The sequence below is a fragment of the Euleptes europaea genome, chromosome 1 (genome assembly GCF_029931775.1).
Source record: "Euleptes europaea isolate rEulEur1 chromosome 1, rEulEur1.hap1, whole genome shotgun sequence".
Lineage (NCBI taxonomy): Eukaryota > Metazoa > Chordata > Lepidosauria > Squamata > Sphaerodactylidae > Euleptes > Euleptes europaea.
Window position 1 is genome coordinate 36935064 of NC_079312.1, and position 20389 is coordinate 36955452.

The 20389-nt window shown below is 42.9% G+C and overlaps 1 protein-coding gene across 2 annotated transcripts in view; it reads right to left on the reverse strand.

Annotated features, from left to right (window-relative positions):
- The window catches only part of ADAMTS9 (ADAM metallopeptidase with thrombospondin type 1 motif 9), a 171528-nt gene that overhangs the window by 120663 nt on the left and 30476 nt on the right, over positions 1-20389 (reverse strand). The window contains exons 5-11 of one of the 2 annotated variants that reach the window (XM_056860504.1): positions 18456-18539; positions 18140-18264; positions 16379-16419; positions 16152-16257; positions 10681-10827; positions 9909-10050; positions 8128-8232 (exon numbers count right to left, since the gene is read on the reverse strand). In XM_056860504.1, the coding sequence (XP_056716482.1) occupies positions 8128-8232; positions 9909-10050; positions 10681-10827; positions 16152-16257; positions 16379-16419; positions 18140-18264; positions 18456-18539 (750 nt within the window). Of the gene's footprint in view, positions 1-8127; positions 8236-9908; positions 10051-10680; positions 10828-16151; positions 16258-16378; positions 16420-18139; positions 18265-18455; positions 18540-20389 lie in introns of both variants that reach the window. The other variant, XM_056860496.1, reaches the window with a different exon arrangement.

The following is a 20389-nucleotide window of genomic DNA, read 5'->3' on the forward strand; positions in this document are numbered from 1 at the left end:
TGTGTATCTATTTAACGCAGTGTTATTTATTTAGACACTGGCATATTACGTGGAGTCCTCGTGCTGCTTATTCCCTCAGTACCTGGGGGTTGGCAACCCTATTAGTGCACCCCAAAATAATTCCTGCCAGTCAAGGGGACCTTGGGAATATTGTAGGGTACAATGTGGGAGGAGCACATTAGTGGAAGGGGAAATGGTGAAAATGCCCCTACTATGCACAAGCAGAAGTTCTCAACTGAATTAATTGTAGCAACTAAGAGCCTTTAATAAATACAGGCATTAAAGTAACGGATCCACAAAATAAGAACTATAGCTCCTGCAATTAAGATTATTATTAAGATTATACTAGCATGGTTCTACAATGGGAAAATCAGTTATTTAATAGAAGAGCAAGTGTGGTTTTGTGGCACACTAAGATCTGGGAGACCCAGGTGTGAATCTCCCCTGTACCATGGAAGCTGACTAAGTGACCTTCGGACAGTCACTCTCTCTTAGCTTAGCCTACCTCACAGGGTGGTTGTTATGAGTATAAAATGGAGGGGAGAAGGATGTGGCCCATCTTGGCAGATACAATGACGGAGCAGTCAAACTGGTGTGTCCAGCAATGCGAAACCTCCTAAAGCCATTGAGCTGTGCCCGTGTACTGATCCAGAACAAAAAAACCCCACAAATTGTGACAGCTTTTGGGGAACAAAGTTCATCTGACTTTCTGATTAGCAGTTAGATGCCACGATATGTCAGTAGGACAGACACACTGAAAGTCAGACATGTAAAAAACAACAACCCAACAAACCATACTGAAAGAATAAAAAAAATGATAGAAGGGATAAGAATAATCCATTTTCAAGTTAGGGTGGCTTCACACAAACTTTTTGAATAGTAAAGTAATTGAAGATGCTATTTTGTTGAGAGCTATCCCCGCACTATCTTGTTGACTGCTTCAGGTAGATTGAAAGGAATTGTGGTCTACTGGAATTCAGTCATAATGAGGGTAAAATAATCCTTCCTCTACCCTCCCCTTTAACAGTGAAATTGACTGGAACACCAGCTATCGACTTGCCAAGAAGGGCTCCAAGCCAAGCTGTGCCCTAACAAGCAGATCTCCTTGCTTTCTGGTCTGCTGCTTGAAAGCCAGGGAACTTTACAATTAATTCCTGTTCTGGAAAACTGCAATCCCACAAAGAGGAGCCCCGCTATAGTCCTGCTATAGATTGTTCTCTCTTGTTCATCCAGAAAGCAAAAGAGCTGATGGGGCAAACGTAACTTTAAGAAGAGGGGATGATTGTTTTAAAAAAAAGGGTAAAGGTCCCCTGTGCAAGCACCGGGTCATTCCTGACCCACGGGGTGATGTCACATCCCGACGTTTCCTAGGCAGACTTTTGTTTACAGGGTGGTTAAGTGCCTTCCCCAGTCATCTTCCCTTTACCCCCAGCAAGCTGGGTACTCATTTCACCGACTTGGGAAGGATGGAAGGCTGAGTCAATCTTGAGCCAGCTACCTGAACCCAACTTCTGTCGGGATCGAACTCAGGTCATGAGCAGAGCATGGACTGCAGTACTGCAGCTTACCACTCTGCGCCACGGGGCTCCCGTGTTAGGCGGCCTATAAAGAGAACCAAACTCTGCATGGCAAGACGAGGAAGCCAAAATCGCAGCGCTGCAGCATCATTCATCAGAGATCAGGGCACATCAGAGATCAGCAGCACCTCCTGAACAGAGACCCAATCAGCAATACTGCTCTCAGCAGCCTTGTTTATAGGGTTGCCAGCTCCGGGTTGGGAAATACCTGGAGATTTTGGGGGCAGAGCCTGAGGAGGGCAGGGTTTGGGGAGGGACCTCGATGCCATAGAGTCCAATTGCCAAAGTGGTTTTCTCCAGGTGAACTGATCTCTATCGGCTGGAGATCAGTTGTAATAGCAGAAATTCTCCAGCTACTACCTACTTGTAGTAAACCCTACTTGTTTACTTCAGCTACTACCTACCACTCCAGCTACTACCTACTTGTAGCTAAACCCTACCTGTTTACTTCAAAGCAAGTCAAAAGTTCATATCCATTAATTCTGCTATAGTATCAGGAATGCAGAAGATGCAGGGCTATTCAAACATTACCACACACATACTGTCATTTTTTTATGTTGAACATATGTACAGCTGCTTGTGAGAATGTCTAAAATGAATGTCAATTTTGAATCCATGGACCGATATCCCATAAAATCCAGTTTGCATATCGCACATACCAAAGTATTCTCACTGAATGAGCACACTGCTGTTAAGAGAATGACTTAATGTGCATACACATGCAGTCTGCACATGTACAACAAGCCAAAACTGAAGTCATGTCGACTGAACCACTGAAAAGGACTACAGGAGGCTTCTAATAATTTATGTACTCTTGGCAGATGTCACTAGGAGCACAGGACAGCCAACAAAAACAGAGGTCTCAGATAAAAATCCACCCATCAATCGCCCATCTTTAAGCATCTAGTCCCTCTTACCCCATGTCCTGATGTCACAACATTATACATTTCTCACCCCTGCCCAGCAATCAAGAATATTACCCTGAGTCCTCACCCATAATATTATTTCTCCCTCTCCCATAATACTAGAACGCGGGGTCATCTGCTGAAGCTGGAGGGTGAGAGATTCAAAACACATAAAAGGAAATATTTTTTTTCTCACAACGCATAGTTAAATTGTGGAACTCCCTGCCCCAGGATGTGGTGATGGCTGCCGGCTTGGAGGGCTTGAAGAGGGGAGTGGACATATTCATGGAGGAAAGGGGTATTCATGGCTGTTAGTTAGAATGGATACTAGTCATGCTGCATACCTATTCTCTCTAGTATCAGAGGAGCATGCCTATTATTTTGGGTGAGGTGGAACACAGGCAGGATGGTGCTGCTGCAGTCGTCTTGTTTGGGGGCTTCCTAGAGGCACCTGGTTGGCCACTGTTGGTTGGCCACTGTGTGAACAGACTGCTGGACTTGATGGGCCTTGGTCTGATCCAGCAGGGCCATTCTTATGTTCTTATTTGTCAAGAAAATGAACAACAGAGAGCGGCTGTTTTTAATAACCAGTTCTTCTGTTAAAATTAAACCCGTAACCAGTGGCACCTTAATGACTTCAGCCCTTGACCAGTGGCATCTTAATGATGAACAGTGTAATCCTAAACAGAATGACACCCTTCTAAGTCCACAGAAGTCAATGGGCTTAGAGGGGTATAATACTGCTTAGGTATGCTCTGTAACAAAATTTGTTTCTGCATTATTTTTTGTAAGGCAAACCTCACGCCATCAGTCTGATGAAATAAGCTCTGACTCATGAACGCTCATGCTAGAATAAATTTGTTCGCCTTTAAGGTGCCACTGGACTTGTTTAATTTTACTCCCAGAGGCAAGCAGGACTACCTCTCTGAATTTAGCTCCTCTGTCAGACTCCATATACGTCTCTGACCCGCTCTAGTTGGATGTTTCACACAAAGTTAAGTTCCCCCTCCCAAAACTACTTTGCATCACTGGTATATAAGTACACATCTCCACCAGTGAAGGCACCAATCTGAAAATTTGAGATCTGCAAGATCAGCCCCTACCCTAACTTTTTTTGCTGAGACACATAAGTACCACAGCTGTCACAAGTAGAGACACACATGGCGGCAATATTGACAGTACTATCCCAAGGCTGGAGCATCATGCGGAACAGCTGCCGTTGTGTAGCAAAAACATCTAACAGCAAGCATGCTTAGCACAGAACAGACCACTTGGCTCATGACAGTACAGAACCCACACATCACGATGCATTATGCGCACAGTAAGACTCAACAGTTCCAGGCAGAAGCCTCGCCTGAGAAGCTGGTGGGACCAGTGAAATCCTCTGGCAACAATGAGTGATAAACTTATCGCCAACTAACCTTCCGCTCCAGTTCATGAATCCTGCTTTCACATTATAAAAAGGCTCTGTTCATCAGAGCCACAAGCCACACAAGTTTCAAAAGAATTAGACTTCTGCACGGTAGCTGAAAGTAGTGATAAATACGTCCATTGTCCAAGTAGAAATTTTCAATCAATCAATAAACCTTTAATGTCATATCTTCCAAGTAGAAATTTGGAATTCAGGTTTTGTAAAACAAGTTATTTTGCCACTGCCACCCCATCAGAAAATAGCTCAGTTATTCAGAGTTCATTTCAAACTTGTGAAAACCTACAGTATTCCGGATGACACACCATGGGGAGGGCTATGGGTTCTCCAAATCCCTTCCAAACTCCACTTCCATAAGCTCTCAACCCACCCTGTAAACCTCAAAACTGTCAGCCACACCGTTCCAAACACAAATGAGTGGCTTTGGCTTCTGCAGGGGCGACTGCTTCTCCCCTCTCCTCCTCACCGTGAGTGCCTAGAGCAGAGGTCCCCAGCAGGTCCCCAGCATGGTGCCTGTGGGAAGGTGGTGTGTGCCGACACCTTTCCTGGTGCCCACCAATTATATTTGAAAGGTGGGTGAGGCCAGGTGGGACTTTTGCCCAGCAAGGCATCTGATTGGCTGGACAGATTTTTTAAAATGTTGCTTTGGCAAACATTTGCTGCCACCACAGCACAAGGATCTTCACTGTGTGACTGAAGGTAAGGTGTGGAAGCCATTTTGTGGCAGGCTCCACCTCCTGTGGTGACCACTCTATGGCAGCTATTTTGTGGCTGTGTCTACCATGCTGTGTCAGAATTCCAAAGGTGTCCACAGACTCAAAATGATTGGGGACTCCTGGCCTAGAGTGTCCCATGTACCAAGATTCCTGGGGAATGTATCCTGAGAATTACACTGCACTGTTGGAGCCAACAGTAGCCAAGCTATTGAAAAAGCCCCAGATAGCAACAGCAGCAGTCAAGTTAAGCGGTTAGGAAAGGGGAAGGAGTAGCTCTTTTCCACCTTGCATCAGAATCCAAGGGGGAGAAGAACTATTGGGTTTCAATGGTCATCTCAGATTGTACACAGGGTATTACAAACTAAAAGAAAAAAACGTAAAGGTCCCCTGTGCAAGCACCAGGTCATTCCTGACTCATGGGGTGATGTCACATCCTGATGTTTCCAAGGCAGACTTTGTTTGCGGGGTGGTTTGCCAGTGCCTTCCCCAGTCATCTTTCCTTTACCCCCAGCAAGCTGGGTACTCATTTCACTGGCCTCGGAAGGATGGAAGGCTGAGTCAACCTTGAGCCGGCTACCTGAAACCGACATCCATCGGGATCGAACTCAGGTCGTGAGCAGAGTTTTTGACTGCAGTACTGCAGCTTAACACTCTGCGCCACGGGGCTTACAAACTACCTGCATTTATATTCCTAGTATTCCAATACTAGGGATTACAAGCACTGATGGCAGCACTAATGGAAATCGTAGTGTGAAAACTGGAGTCATACGAATCCACCACACATTAACAATCGATCGAAGCTCAAACACCTTTTCTGGAACCAGGATATGAAGAATTACATCAAATCAGCAACATGCTGATACAAAGGAATGGACAAGTGTGGCAAGCGTTAACTCAGAGAAATTCAGCATTCAGAAGCCTGATTACACTTGATTGAATTCTACCATCGTGGTGTTCTCACTCTGTAAATATGTCCAGTAGGCCAAATGAGCATATTTGTTTGAGGATGATCAGACCTTTGCTGGGCATGAACGCTTTTTGTTTCCTAAGTATCTTGGTCTGTGCACAGACTGGCTGAGCAAGGCTACAAGTCATATATCAGTTTTCAATTAGGACAGCTTCTCCAACACAGAGTTCAGCTTTTATATTTTATGTCAGTGCTTTGTAAATCAATATGTTGCAATGTAATCTGCACACTACTTATGCCAGATTAATTCTTGGACAATACTATAGATTTCCCAATAGGACTTCAGCAAATCTACTGCCTTTATGCTTGAAAAGCAAATATAAATATATAAATGGTGTTTGCATTCTGTGGTTTTATGCATGAATTGCATTTTAAAAAGTTAGCCTTAGATAGTATTTCCAGCTTTGGCACACACAAAAAAAGGAAGTATTGAATCAACACGACTGAACAGAGATATTCGAATACATGGGAATGGAATGTTTCAGATGCAACTACAAACTACCCAACCTGTGAATTCGTGAAATGGATAGGATTGAGATTGTGGGTCAGGAAGCTCCCAGTTCAAGACCTGTCCCAACCATGAACTCACTAGGCATCACCTAAACTGTTCTACTCTCCCCTTCTGCAATATGCTCCCAAATTTAGGGATTCTTTCAGATTCTCCTGATTCAATTTTCTCCTCCCATTCTGGATTTCCAAAATTACCTGGTCGTTTTTCTGGAGAGGACTAGATATGTTGGGAATACGTCATTGTTCAGGTTTTTTTATTCCTGAATTTTGTATGGATCACTGTGTATGCACAATTTGCTAAAATTCTTTATCCCGAAGTCACTTGCACCCTTTCTCCCCCTTCTACATCGCTGAGGTGCAAGTGCGCTTTGATACTATGGTTGTATCAAGAGCCTTCTTGTGTAACCCTTAAAAAAAAAAAGAATAAAATGCCACATTTGCACATTAGTAAAAAGCCACACAAGACAACAAATCTTGGTGCAGAATGCAAATAAGATTGCATCATGTTGCCTTTTCTGCAGGAATGTATATGCATGTGTAGGTTGATAATGGGGGGACAGGACGACAGTGACTAAAAGCTGCAACAAACACAGCAAACTCCAATTCTGAAAATAATCTGGGACATGACTAGTAGCCTTCCCAGCGCTTTCCGCTTTAAACAAAATGAAGGCCATTTATGCATGGCTGTTTCCTTGCAGTCATCCCGCTGGCTACTTCGGGGCTTTGCTTTTGATGCTTGCATTTTCCAACTGTCAGAAGTCAGCCTCACTCTCCCCATGCGTTTCCGCACATATTCCCCGAATTTCTGGATGCTGGCTAAACACAAATCTAGAAAACGTGGGCAAAACGCGCGGAAACGCACAGGGAGAGCTAGGCGACCTCTGACATTTGGAAAAGGCAAGCATAATCAAACAAAGCTCCAAAGTAGTCGGCCGGATGACCGCGAGGAAACAGCCATGCACAAATGGTCTAACTTTAATCTGGTTCAAAGGGGAATCTTCAAAATGACTGCAGTGAAATGTACACATGGACACACCCTCTACCACCACAGGGATTGAGGTAATGGCTCCACTTTCGGCATGGAACACCTCATGGAACACCTCACTCACACCGCACTCCGCATCCCCTCACAGAGCATTTTCCCTTTCCCTGCCAAGGTTATTACTACAGTGTAGCTCAACTAGGGAGGGGAAAGTGAAGGTAAAGGGGGGGAGGGTTCTGGGTTGCTCAGGGGCTTGGTGAGATTGCCATTGTGTTCACTGAGGCATGGCCGAGGAAAGGGGGAGAAACAGGGATGGGGGTGCAGTTGCAGCAGTGAGCAGAGAGGGAACGGGCTGTGTGTATGCCATTCCCGCTCCATTTGCTGCCGCCGCCATGGCAGGGCATGTTTACACCCGCCTGTTTGGAAGCAGCTCCAAAAGGAAACGCCATCAGAAAGGCACAAAGAGTGTCAAAGTAGCGCTTCATGTCCGAAATTTCTGACCTGTATTATTTATTATCAGCGCCTTACATTTCAATGAGAAAGACGGGGTTTTCCATCTTTTAAATAAAGATCATCGTGGGGAAAATGCCGTATTAGGTGCGAAACAGACAAGATGGCAGCCCCAAGGAAAACACCTCTGTATAAATGTTGCACTTGTGCCAATTTCCATATAAACACGGTGGAGTGGAGAGGAAGGTGGTTGTACATGTAAAAGCCTTCACCTGCAGTTGAACCATTTTAAGAACACTGGTATAAAGGATACAAAGCAAGTAAAGCACGGATGTCAAACTCAATTGTTACGAGGTCCGGATATGACATAAGTGTCACCTGGTCGGGCCGGGCCTTGCCTCGCCAGCCCAGATTGAGAGTGGGGGGGGGGCTGCCTCAGCTGGCTTGCGGGCCGCATAAGAGCTCTCAAGGGGGCTCTCAAGGCTTTATCTTTGACACCCCTGAAGTAAAGACTTTCTGACCAAACTGATTTGCTAAGAACTCCTCTATCTGCCTGGGGGAAATGCAAGAAATAGTGATGGCCCAACCAACCTTTCCTTGGCCACATTCCGTCCCATCAGCCCACGGCGTGTGTTGAGTGCGGCATCCCTTGTGTGCTCCGTCAGCATTGATGCACCAAAGTCTCCTGCACTGCTTCTGCTTAAGTGATTTTTAAAGAGTCTGAGCATTAGTGAACCGCCAGTCTGCCATATGCTACAGCCCATAAATACATTTTACATCATCTCCCTAGAGTAATTACTGAGAAAGGAACTGTAAACAATGAATGTCATAAAATAAGGGAAGAGACCTTGGCTAAGCCTGAGAATTCAGAGCCATCTTCTTCAGCCTTATTTTACTGGGGTAAGAGCACCTTTGGGAGAGCCGGCGTGGGGTAGTGTTAAGTGTCGTAGACGCTAATCTGGAGAACCGGGTTTGATTCCCCACTCCTCCACCTGAAGCCTGATAGATGGTCTTGGGCAAGTCACAGTTTTCTCCGAACTCTGTCAGCCCATGCAAAGGCAGGCAATGGGAGACCACCTCTGAACATCTCATCCCTTGAAAACCCTACAGGATCGCTGGAAATATCAACAAGCCAGAGATACCTTTTATCATTGCTGGTGGTCATGCAAAATAGTGCAGAAATTCTGGAAAAAATTCCATAACAATATTGAGAATATTTTGGAACAACGCATAGATTATGATCCTAAACTATATCTTTTAAACAAACTTCCGGATAATGTGAAAAAAGATCATCAAGATATGATTAAGTATTTAATAACTGCTGCAAGGGTAACACTGGCAGCAATTTGGAAAACTAAAAACATTCCAAATATTCAAACATGGATAGGAATAGCTTTGGAATATATAACGTTGGCGCAATTAAAAGAGTACTTGAGAGATAGAACATTAGAATATCATCAAGACAAATGGAAACCTTTTTACAAGTTTATTAAAGAATCTAAATAGTAAGACAGGTGGTATTATACATAATAATAATAAAATAAAACTAAAAAATTATAATAACAAAAAGTAATAATAATAATACAAAATATACGGCAAAGGGAAAACTGCGAAGTATAATATTAATGTTTCAAATGCAAATAAATTTAGATGTGACTTAGGAGTAATCCAAGTTCTAACAAGACAATAAATCAACAGTTGGTAAATATTGTGTGGGTAGCAAAAATTAAGAATGGAAATGTTATAGGTTTTTTTTTTTTTTTCTTTATCCCCTATTTTTATTTTTATTTTTTTCTCTTCCCTTTTTTCTTTTTGTATCCAAAATATGAAAAATAAAAAAAATGTTTCTACCAAAAACCCTACAGGGTCGCCATAAGTCGGCTGTGACTTGACAGCACTTTCCACCACTACAGAGCACCTTTGCTATGAGGAAAGTCTGGAGCTTTTCAGTCTACAGAAAAGATAGCTAAGGGAAGGCATGATAAGAGGATTATAAAAATATGAATGGGGTGGAGAAAGTGGCTAGTACTAGAACTCAGGGGCACCCAATGCAATTATTAGCAAATAGGTTCAGAACAGACAAAAGTAAGAGAGAGTTGGTTCTTTATATGCCAGCTTTCTCTACCACTTAACAAAGAATCAAACCGGCTTACAATCACCTTCCTTTCCCCACCCCACAACAGATGGGTGACTAGGGGAGGGGGGGCGGTTCTCAAGGCAAGAGATATTCAGAGGTAGTTTGCCATTGCCTGGCTCCACATTACAACCCTGGTATTCCTTGGAGGCCTCCCATCTAAATACTTGACAGGGTCAACCCTGCTTAGCGTCTGATGTCTGACAAGATCAGGCAAAAGAAGTGGAAATGCACTTACCATATATGGGCAAACCTTAGCTCCAGGCCCAAAAATTAACTCGCATTGCTTATTGACATCATAAATGTATCCTGGAAGTTGCTGAGGCAAAGTGTACATTCTCGACGAAGGTTCGTCAAGCAAGCACTCCCCATAACCAGTGCTAGAATGGAAAAACATTACAGGCAACTCCATTGCTGCATTTGCAAAAGCAGATTAGGATCATTCTAAAAAGCTTTTTAATGCCTAGTCAAAAGAGTGATCACAATGAATAGTAATATCCAGCAGGATATGCTGCCAACTCTCACAAAGGTCATTTGAAAAAAAGGCTACTCTATTGAATGGCCATAACTACATCGTGAAGTTGGTGTGTTATAAAATATTCTGTTCTTCCAGCTAGCTTGTGAGAACTGCCCTTTAATTTAGTTAAACAGAATTTTTTCAGTCTCTTATTTTTGTGGAGGTGAACAGAGTACCTTCTAAGGGTGGTCACCAGAGAACATCAGAATGGCTTCCTCTAGACAAGGGAAAATAATTATTCACTCTCCCTAAACCCCTCTCATTCACGCAAGCCCCAACACTCCAGTCACTACTGACTCCATAACTACAAGCCCTATTCCTCCTGCCCATCCACCACAGCGCTATTCTGCCACAGTGATGTGGAACCAACATGGGAGTGAACTCAAACAGTATGCACAGGAGTTCACACACATTGTTTGTGTTTCCCAATCTCTCTCTTCTATGCATGACTATACTCACACATTCATCAAATAATGGTTAAGGCCTTACTTACTCTAGAAATTCAGTGATGTATTTCCGGCTACATTTTGACCACATCCAAGGGTTAGTGTTATAGTTCAGGGTGGGAGCCATAACATGCTGTTGGTTCTTCCCTCCATCTTCTTTGCATTTATTGTTGTCATCATGAGGCATGTTAAAGCTAATGAAAGACAATATTGGCCAACATGTTAGTACTGATTTTAAAGAAATAAATGTACAACAGTGCTTATAGTGTTTCAAAATGAATAGATTTCAGTAGAAGAGAGTTACAATCAGTAATTTAATCCCCTATTTTTCCCCTCCAATAGGACTTCATTTTGACTGACTCATGCCCCAAGTGTTTACTATGCCAAAGGGAATAAAGTAGGTGGCAAAAACCTCTCCATACCCATGCATTTAGGACCAATGGATTCTGAGATATGGTGAGAATACTTTACTATTGGGTTAGATACAGCCAGCATTTTCATCTAATGTCGCCCAATTCCCTTCCTTACTACAGCCCTCATCCCACATGACTTTCATCCATGCAGATCCTATGATCCCCAGTGCAGCATTTTGGAACAGTCAAAGGGGACCTTTCTCTTCTTTTATCACCAGCAGAAAAAGTGGTTGGATCCAACCCATAGTGTAGACAAGTGTCTCTATGCCAGAATGTGAATTTGGCTGAAAAGGTTTGCAGTATCTTGGCATTAACATGCTTTGTCCTAGGGCTTTCCAAAATCAAGACCCAGAGGGGTCACCTGTCTTGCCCCAAAGCAAGAGTTTTCACTCCTCCAAAGGCAACAAATAATGTAGCCTCAGAAGCCCATGCATATAGCAGCAGGATTTATAAAAGTTCTCTTTGTGCCATATCCTGAAATGACAAACATCCATACTGCATTTACACACAACTTTTCTTATTATTATAATCTGTGTGTTGTACAATCCACTTAGAGGGGGCATTTATGTGACTTACTCTTTGGCTTGGATCTTAAGTAATGCAAAAGGAGTAACACTGGACAAACAATGACTTCCCCCCTCATTGCAGTCTTCTATGACCCTCCCCTCCCAATTGTGGCCCCGTGGGTCAACTTGACACACTGGAACATCATGGAAGAGGGTCCAAATGGAAGGCTGCAGTGAGAAGGGGGGATTGTTGAAAAGCACCCTGCCTGCAAGAAGAAAGGGACATTAGGGTCCAAGCTTTTGTATGTACGTGCATCGTATAATTTTATTGTCTATTACAGCTGGTGGTTTCCCTTCTGAAAATAGTATTTCATGACCTGAGACCCATATACTTGAAAGACTCTATCTATCTATCTATCTATCTATCTATCTATCTATCTATCTAATCACCAACAGATCACTCCAGGAACTCAAGTTTATGGCTTATGTTACATCTTTGGCCTTTTCTGTTTTACCACCCATTTTGTGGAATAATGACCCAGAGGACACACAAAGTGCACTTTCTCTGGTTAAGTTCTAGAAACTATATAAAGGTAAAGGTCCCCTGTGCAAGCACCGGGTCACATCCCAACGTTTCCAAGGCAGACTTTTTTGGTTTGCCAGTGCCTTCCCCAGTCATCTTCCCTTTACCCCCAGCAAGCTGGGTACTTATTTCACCGACCTCGGAAGGATGCAAGGTTGAGTCAACCTTGAGCCGGCTACCTGAAACCAACTTCCGTCGGGATTGAACTCAAGTCGTGAGTGGAGCTTTTGACTGCAGTACTGCGGCTTACCACTCTGCGCCATGGGGCTCCTCAGAAACTATATAAGGCTGTATTATTCCAACAAATCTTTTTTTGGCTAAGCTCTTTGGCTGTGGATTGTCTGGCAACATATGCTGCTTTGGGGCTGTCAATCTGTGTTTCTACATGTTGCTATTCTAAAGTGTAGGCAGGAGCTTTGACTGATTCTTACCTATTTATATTTCATGATTGTATTTTATGAAAGCTACTTTGAGTATAGAGGAGAGATGCACATTTTTAGATAAGTTAGTAAATAGATATACCATGCAACATGTAAAAAACCCTCTGAGTTACAACTGTTATGGGTATATAGGTAACTGCTATAGGCTTTTCTAAAGTGTAGGCAGGAGCTTTGACTGGTTCTTACACCTATTTATATTTCATGATTGTATGTTATGATACTTTTATGAAAGCTACTTTGAGTACAGAGGAAAGATGCACATTTTTAGATAAGTTAGTAAATAAATATGCCATGCAACATGTTAAAAACCCTCTGAGTTACAACTGCTATAGGTATCGCTTTATCAGTTACATGTAATTGCCTATTAATGTAAAGAAGGATTTTATCAGGCTAACACAATGGACTCTTCACTTGTTTAATGTCCGCTACCAATTGTGTGTTGTTATAATGAAACCACTTTCATCCTAATTGTGCTTTATTAGCCTCAGGCTGCTACTCTAAACAATGGAAGCTACAAAGGGCCTCATTCCACATGGATGCCATAAGTGGGTTTACAACAGTTGGACTAAGTATCAATTCATAAGGCAGACCTGAGAAACCTCTTTTTCCAGATATAAAATTAGGCATGAAGATAATTAAATGGAAAGCCTCTGCAGTCACAACATTGAAATCAAAGATTAAGCCAAGATTTCCAAAGGTGCTAAAAACAATAACAAACTATGATGGGGGAAGACAGCACCTAGTTCAGCCTATGGTACACTTTAAATGCTGCCCTCAATTAAAAATCTTTCCTGTACACAACTGTACTGATATACCAGGAAACTACACCTGCAATTGACTCCGGTGCATCATATAGGTCTCCCAAAAACAATAACACCAGTCGGAAGTAGTTAAAGCAGCTGTATTTGAGATTTGCTACTAATCAGCGATTGCAAATCCTCATATGCAGAAAGCCCCCAGGTGTTAAAGTCTTCTGACTAGGTTTTCTAATGAAGCTGAACTTTTTAGCTTCATTCATCCATGTGCAACATTAGTCCTGGTGTCATTCTATTACAGTGTTAGACTCTAGGAATAAAGGTGACTCCAGGGATAGATTTGGCTCTTTTTAACGTGGCCCATCTACAAAAATGCCATTAAGCATCAATATCAATACAACCGTCCCCCTAATATGAAGTGTGCAGCACATGATATATTGAAGAATGCTGCAAACACACCACACAGACAGAACAGCTTAAGCCGCTGTGCTAGTTGAAGTGGAAGAGAGGAAATGACCTGATGTGATCTTAAATTTGAAGGCTGATGAGTTTACATTTCCACTAAGCTCGTCTCTAGTGAACCAACTCTGCCCTCCTGCAAAAAAGAACAGAAAAAAGGAGCTTCCTGTTTGGAACCCCTGAAGTCCCTTCCAATGAATTGAGGAAAGCTTTGTTAACCACAGGCAAGACCTAATTCCTAGGCATTGATATTAAGAAGTCAAATGAAAGGAGGGGAAATAATCTAAAAGCATTTGTTTAAAAATAAAAGAATTAGGACTACAAGTGAGCTGTTCGAATCAAGAACATTATACCTCACTAATTTCAGAGGAAGACAAAAGAGTTTTTTTTTCTCCCTGCTGTTTTACCGAACTAAGAACTGGAAATTCAAGCATGGTCGGGGGGGGGGGGGAGAGGGGTAGGCTTGCCAACTTCAAGGTACTAGCTGGAGATCTCCTGCTATTACAACTGATCTCCAGCCAACAGAGATCAATTCACCTGGAGAAAATGGCTGCTTTGTCAATTGGACTCTGTGGCATTGAAGTCCCTCCCCTCCCCAAATCAAGCCCTCCTCAGGCTCCCCCAAAAAAACCTCCCGCCAGTGGCAAAGAGGGACCTGGCAACCCTAGGGAGGGGATTTGGCAACCACCCCTCTCCCCACAGCTCCCAACCAAATATCCTCCCTCATTTATACATCCCTTTCTCCCCTCCATGTTCTGTGTATGTGTGCTGGGCAGATGTCCTCAGTGTATGAACTTCTACATCTTCCCTTGCTCCATGTCTGTAGAGAAAAGACAGGCAAGATAAGGGAAAGAGGTGTCTCTTACTAGCCTACCTTTTCCACTGTCTTCTCCTATAGCTCTTGCACATGTAGATCCCACAGGTTCTCTTACTGCATTCAGACTATCAAGAAGGCAACCCCAGAGCAACAGAAGAGCAATTTCCTACTTCTGGGTCATGAGTTCCTATAGAACCTCCATTTCTTCCTTGACTTTTGGAAGGTGTGTGTGTGTGTGTGTGTAAAGTGCCATCAAGTTGCAGCCGACTTATGGCGACCCCTTTTGGGGGTTTTCATGGCACTTTACAGAGGTGGTTTGCCAGTGCCTTCCTCTGCACAGCAACCCTGGTATTCCTTGGTGGTCTACCATCCAAATACTAACCAGGGCTGACCCTGCTTAGCTTCTGAGATCTGACGAGATCAGGCTAGCCTGGGCCATCCAGGTCAGGGCTCTTTTGGAAGGACCTGTTGCTAATCTGCACTGATTGAGAACAAGTCATACCACTCTTCACATGCACATGGAGAAGAGCAGCAGTATGTTACTGTGAGGTCATTCACCGGTTGGAGGAGATTCCTCCACAGCTCTGACCCTGGCTTGTTCCTCACTTCCTTGCGTTTCCTGTCCCTGGCTCTTCTTTGCGTTTCCTGTGGCGGACTCTAATCACATGAACCAGGTTGGTTCCCCCACTCCTACACATGAAGCCAGCTGGGAGACCTTGGGCTAGTCACAGTTCTCTTAGAGCTCTCTCAGCCCCACCTACCTCACAAGGTGTCTGTTGTGGGGAGAGGAAGAGAAAGAGATTGTAAGCAGGTTTGATTCTCCTTTAAAAAGGTAGAGAAAGTCGGCATATAAAAACCAACTTTTCTTCTTCATTCGTAGCACATGATGCAAACAGGCAATCTCAAAAAAGCTAATATATCAAATACCTGTTTTGTTGTATTTTGTTAAGTATCTACAGACATATGAACACATGAAGCTGCCTTATACTGAATCAGACCCTTGGTCCATCAAAGTCAGTATTGTCTACTCAGACCGGCAGTGGCTCTCCAGGGTCTCAGGCAGAAGTCTTTCACATCACCTACTTGTCTAGTCCCTTTAACTGGAGATGCCAGGGATAGAACCTGAGACCTTCTGCATGCCAAGCAGATGCTCTGCCACTGAGCCACAGCCCCTCCCCAGACAACTGATCTCATGTCTCTGCTGGATATTAATAGGCAGTTGGCTTTCCACCTGGCTGCATGTACTCAGTAGTAGAAAGGAAGCTGGGAAGTAACGTTCACACAAAATTGAAAATGTCAGCCTTCACTCTTCCCCAATGAAAGCATTTTCCACTAGAGTACCTAAAGCTGACACCACGACTATCATTGCTGAACAAGCAGTTGTGAAATTCTACTTAAAAACCAATACATTTTGCCCATCTTTTTTTTTTTAACATGCAGGAATTTGTGTTGTTTAACATGCAATTTCATACCAAACAAACTGTCGTTAGACCGGTTTTGCAAAACATTGTTTTAAAAATAAATCTGTATTTTTACAGAACATACACATGGCCAAGTTCATGTGCAATCGTAAAAGCTGTACTTAGGCCACTGTCTTCACTGATTGAACAGCTCCGGTATGGATCACAGACTGTACCCAGTTCGGCCAGACCTGGGAAATCAAAAGCAGAACAAAAGGAAGAATTTGCTATTTAAATACAGGAAGGCAATATGCTGTCGAGAACATGTAACATTATCACCTTAAAGAGTAAGAAAAAGGAGATTAGGCTTACCTAAAGTATCACATTTGTCTTGAGCTCTACAAATATCCTGTCTGAAAGCAAAACAGACTTGATGCTTTTAATTTCCATACAAGTTACCATTTAAACACACAATAATCAATACACACCATTTAATTATACTACGTTGGGCTCCCCGTCTGAAATTTTTCTAAAAATGTATTTCAACATATATCCTGCCCAACTCCAATTGCTCAAGGATGGCAAAAACAGATTTTACTCTTAAAATCTAACTAGCATTTTCAAAGATCTGTTACCAAAGGCCTAATAATTTCACATTTGTTTTGCTACAGCTACCACATCCACATTCTCGAGCATTATTATGCCCTCTTGAGGCACGAGCTGTCATATCCCTGAAATTCTGAAACAGACCTTAAATACCCGGCATGATTTTAGTTAACCACTGTGTGTTGCTCTTCACCACTGACTTTCTAAAAGAGGGGCGTTGAGCTCATTTGTTACGAGGGCTGGATGTGACATAAATGCCACTTGGTCAGGCCGGGCTGGGCCATGCCTCACCAGCCCAGATCGGCACTGGGCGGGTGGGCTGCTTTGGCTGGCTCGTGAGCCGGATAAGAGCTCTCAAGCCCACGGATCCAGCCCACGGGCCATATGTTTGACACCCCTGATCTAAAACATATAACGGAAACAAAGAAGCAATCAATTGGTTCTCCCCAATAGCTTTTTAAATACGCTCTGGAGTAAAAACTGTGTTATGCCCTAGAGGTAGCTGGCGACGCCTCTCATCCACACGGCATCTGGCCAGACTGGAACCTATGGTGGTAGGTGATAACATCCTCGGTAGGCATCACATAATGCTGGTAAGGTCACTAAACAAACAGATCAGAGGCCTCATACTCTTCCCACTAAAAACAGCTGGTGTTTTGCTGTCTTAAGTCATCAGTATGGGCTGTGGGTATTGCACACAGGGCCAATTATTTACCACAATCTTCTGGGTTTTAATCTACATCCATGATTCTGAACAGGTCCCAGTGGCATGCGCTAGAACTTACACGTGCAACCCCAGCCTTCTTTTATTTCTACTCCAGCAGCTCCCTTTCAAACTGATAAATTGAACTGTTAAAATGTTCCAGGTCGAAAACACAGTTTGCAGTGGGGAGCCCATCAGAGTAAAAATGAAAAAAGGGTGTGTATGTGTTGGATCGCCGCCCATATCCACAGCTGCCATACAAATGCTTGTGTATCCATAAAGCCACTTCCGTGCGCTGCTTTAAATCCTTCCCCACAAACCTCCCCTTTTCTTGAAAATGTTGTAGTGGGAAACGTCTTCCTTATTGCTTAGCGATGTTTAATAAGGAACTTTCACACATCACAAAACCAGTACCAGCTGACCCAACCAGGGGGAGCGTGAATGGAGGATCCAGTGGAAAGCTCAAGTGGTCCTCAAGCTATGAGCATGTGGCAAAACAGGGACTGGGCAGCAAGGCAGTACCCATTCTTTTGGGAAAACTATTGTTCCTTGGTGCCCCCCTCCCCACTGGGACTCTTCTGAAAACCAAGGAACCAAGATAACGAAATTACAATGCCATTTTAAGCAGTTGCACTCTTCTAAGCCCACTGACTTCAATGGTCTTAGCAGGGCTAACTCTTGGCTAGGATGGCACTGTTAATTTCTTTTGTCATGCCGCAAGAATTAAATTCTGTCTGACTATAACAAACTTTGCCATTCAATCATGGTATCTTACACGGCCATCACACAGCTAATTTAAAGAAGCAAAAACTTCCAAGGCATACCTTGTCACCAATACAGCAGTGTCATGTTTAGCTGGGTGGTGCTCATTCGGGTGGTTCTGCGTTTGCTGCCATTGACAGAAGTTTTTTAACGTTGTCTGGGCATTGTAAGATATGGAAGGTCCATCCTGGTAAAAACATGCATGCAAAGAGAATTAATACTTTCTATCCTTCCCATACTCCATCTTTTATGGTTTAGGCTCCCCCCCACCCAATTGTACAGTGCCTGGTTACAGATATAACAACAACAAAACGATTGTGTTGCACTCACTGGGTTATGTCAAGTAGAGAGAAAAAAAACATCCCCCATAGTAATTACCTGCTCATTATGTATGACGACTAATTTCACAATAACAATATTAATTAAATTTCCAATGCTTGGGTCTTTATATATCGAAGCTACCTGCATGAAAGATAAATTATGGAAAGTTAATGTTTGCAGTACACAAGAAAGTAAACAATTATCATCACTGTTTAATTATTCAAGTGTAAAATGTTACGGCCCACAGCAAATAAAAATTTTGTTCTTTAAGAATCAGTAAAGTCCAAACCCGGGGGGCCAAAAGAGGCCAAGTGAAGTCATAACAACTTTAAGGGACAAAATGATTTGGGGGTTTATTCAAGTTATGAAGAAATGGGTTATATAGCAGACAACAAAAACTGAAATGGTTTACTTTTGCTGCTTTCAATAATAGACATAACCAGAGTAAAAGAAAAACTATAGGCCAGTGTCAGTACAATGACAGTACTTCTCCACATCCATATGAGGAAGAGATGCTGGCATATATCCTACACAGGGAACCTTCCTCCAACTGAAGTGGCTCCCCCACTTTAGAGGAAGAGCCACTTAAGTCGAAGGAAGGCTCATTAGGCTAGAGGAAGGCTTCAAGCTTTGCTCAGGAGAATGGCAGGATGCATTCCCCTATGGCAAAGATATGGGGACCTCTCGCTTCGATCGCTACTCAGAGCTACTGGTTTGGAAGTGGACTATGCATTCTCAGTTCCTTTCCATAAAGCACAGAAACCCACTGCAATTAAGTAGGTGACAAGTGTGGTTTTGGAGAAGAGTTTTACAGATACCATGGACCGCCAAAAAGACAAATAAGTGGGTTCTAGAAAAAATAAATCCTGAATTCTCCTTAGAAGTTAAAATGACTACTGAGGTTATTGTATTTTGGTCCCATCATGACAACAAGATTCACTGGAAAAAAACAATAATGATAGGTAAAGTTGAAGGCAGTAGGAAAAGAGAAAGACCCAACATGAGATGGATTGACTCAATAAAGGAAGCCATAGCTTCAGTTTGCAAGACCAGAGCAACACTGTTAATGATAGGACATCTTGGAGGTCGTTAATTCACAGGATTGCCATAAATTGCCATAAATAGTAGTCATGATGCATACCTATTCTCTACAGTATCAGAGGAGCATGCCTATGATATTAGATGATGGAAACACAGGCAGGATAATCCTGCTGCAGTCGTTTTGTTTGTGGGCTTCTTAGAGGCACCTGGTTGGCCACTGTGTGGACAGACTGCTGGACCTGATCGATCTTGGGTCTGATCCAGCATGGCTTTTCTTATGTTCTTAAGTTGGAAGCAACTTGACAGTATATAACACACATGCAACTGTACTCACTGCACTTCATAACCAAAGAGTGAATCTAAGGTTGGAAGTGATTTACAGCAAGGAAAGGAATGACTTTATAAGCCGCCATTGAGTTTGAAAGAAAAGAAAAAGCCCCCAAATGTATAGAAATGTTCAAAGGTCTTTGTTAATAAACAAAGATCTTTGAATGCTGCTATATATTCTGAGCTTTTTCTTAATATATCATTAAAGTGTAATATGACGTAAAGTTTATTTCTGAAACCATGAAGGGAGGGGGAGCAGATACTGAGGGTGCAAACTGGATGAGATATATCTCTGGATATTTCTCATTTTCTTTAAAAGAAGTGAAAAGGGGGACTGAATTTGATCAGGAATTCTCTGCCCCAATTGGGGGGAAGGAGGCAGAGAATACAAGTACCAATGCACTGTCCCCAGTGGGGCAAATAACAATGGAGGAAAAGAATTTTGAGTTGGGAAATGGCATGGGGAAAATGGTTAATCCTCCCCTTCCCCACTAAGGCACAGCCATTCATGCCCCCCATAACTTTTAAATAAGCCTGAAGGTGTCAGGAGATCTCCCACACCTGTACAGTAAGTATTCAACTGCATGGATTGGAAGTATGTTTTTCTTTTTTATTTGCACGTC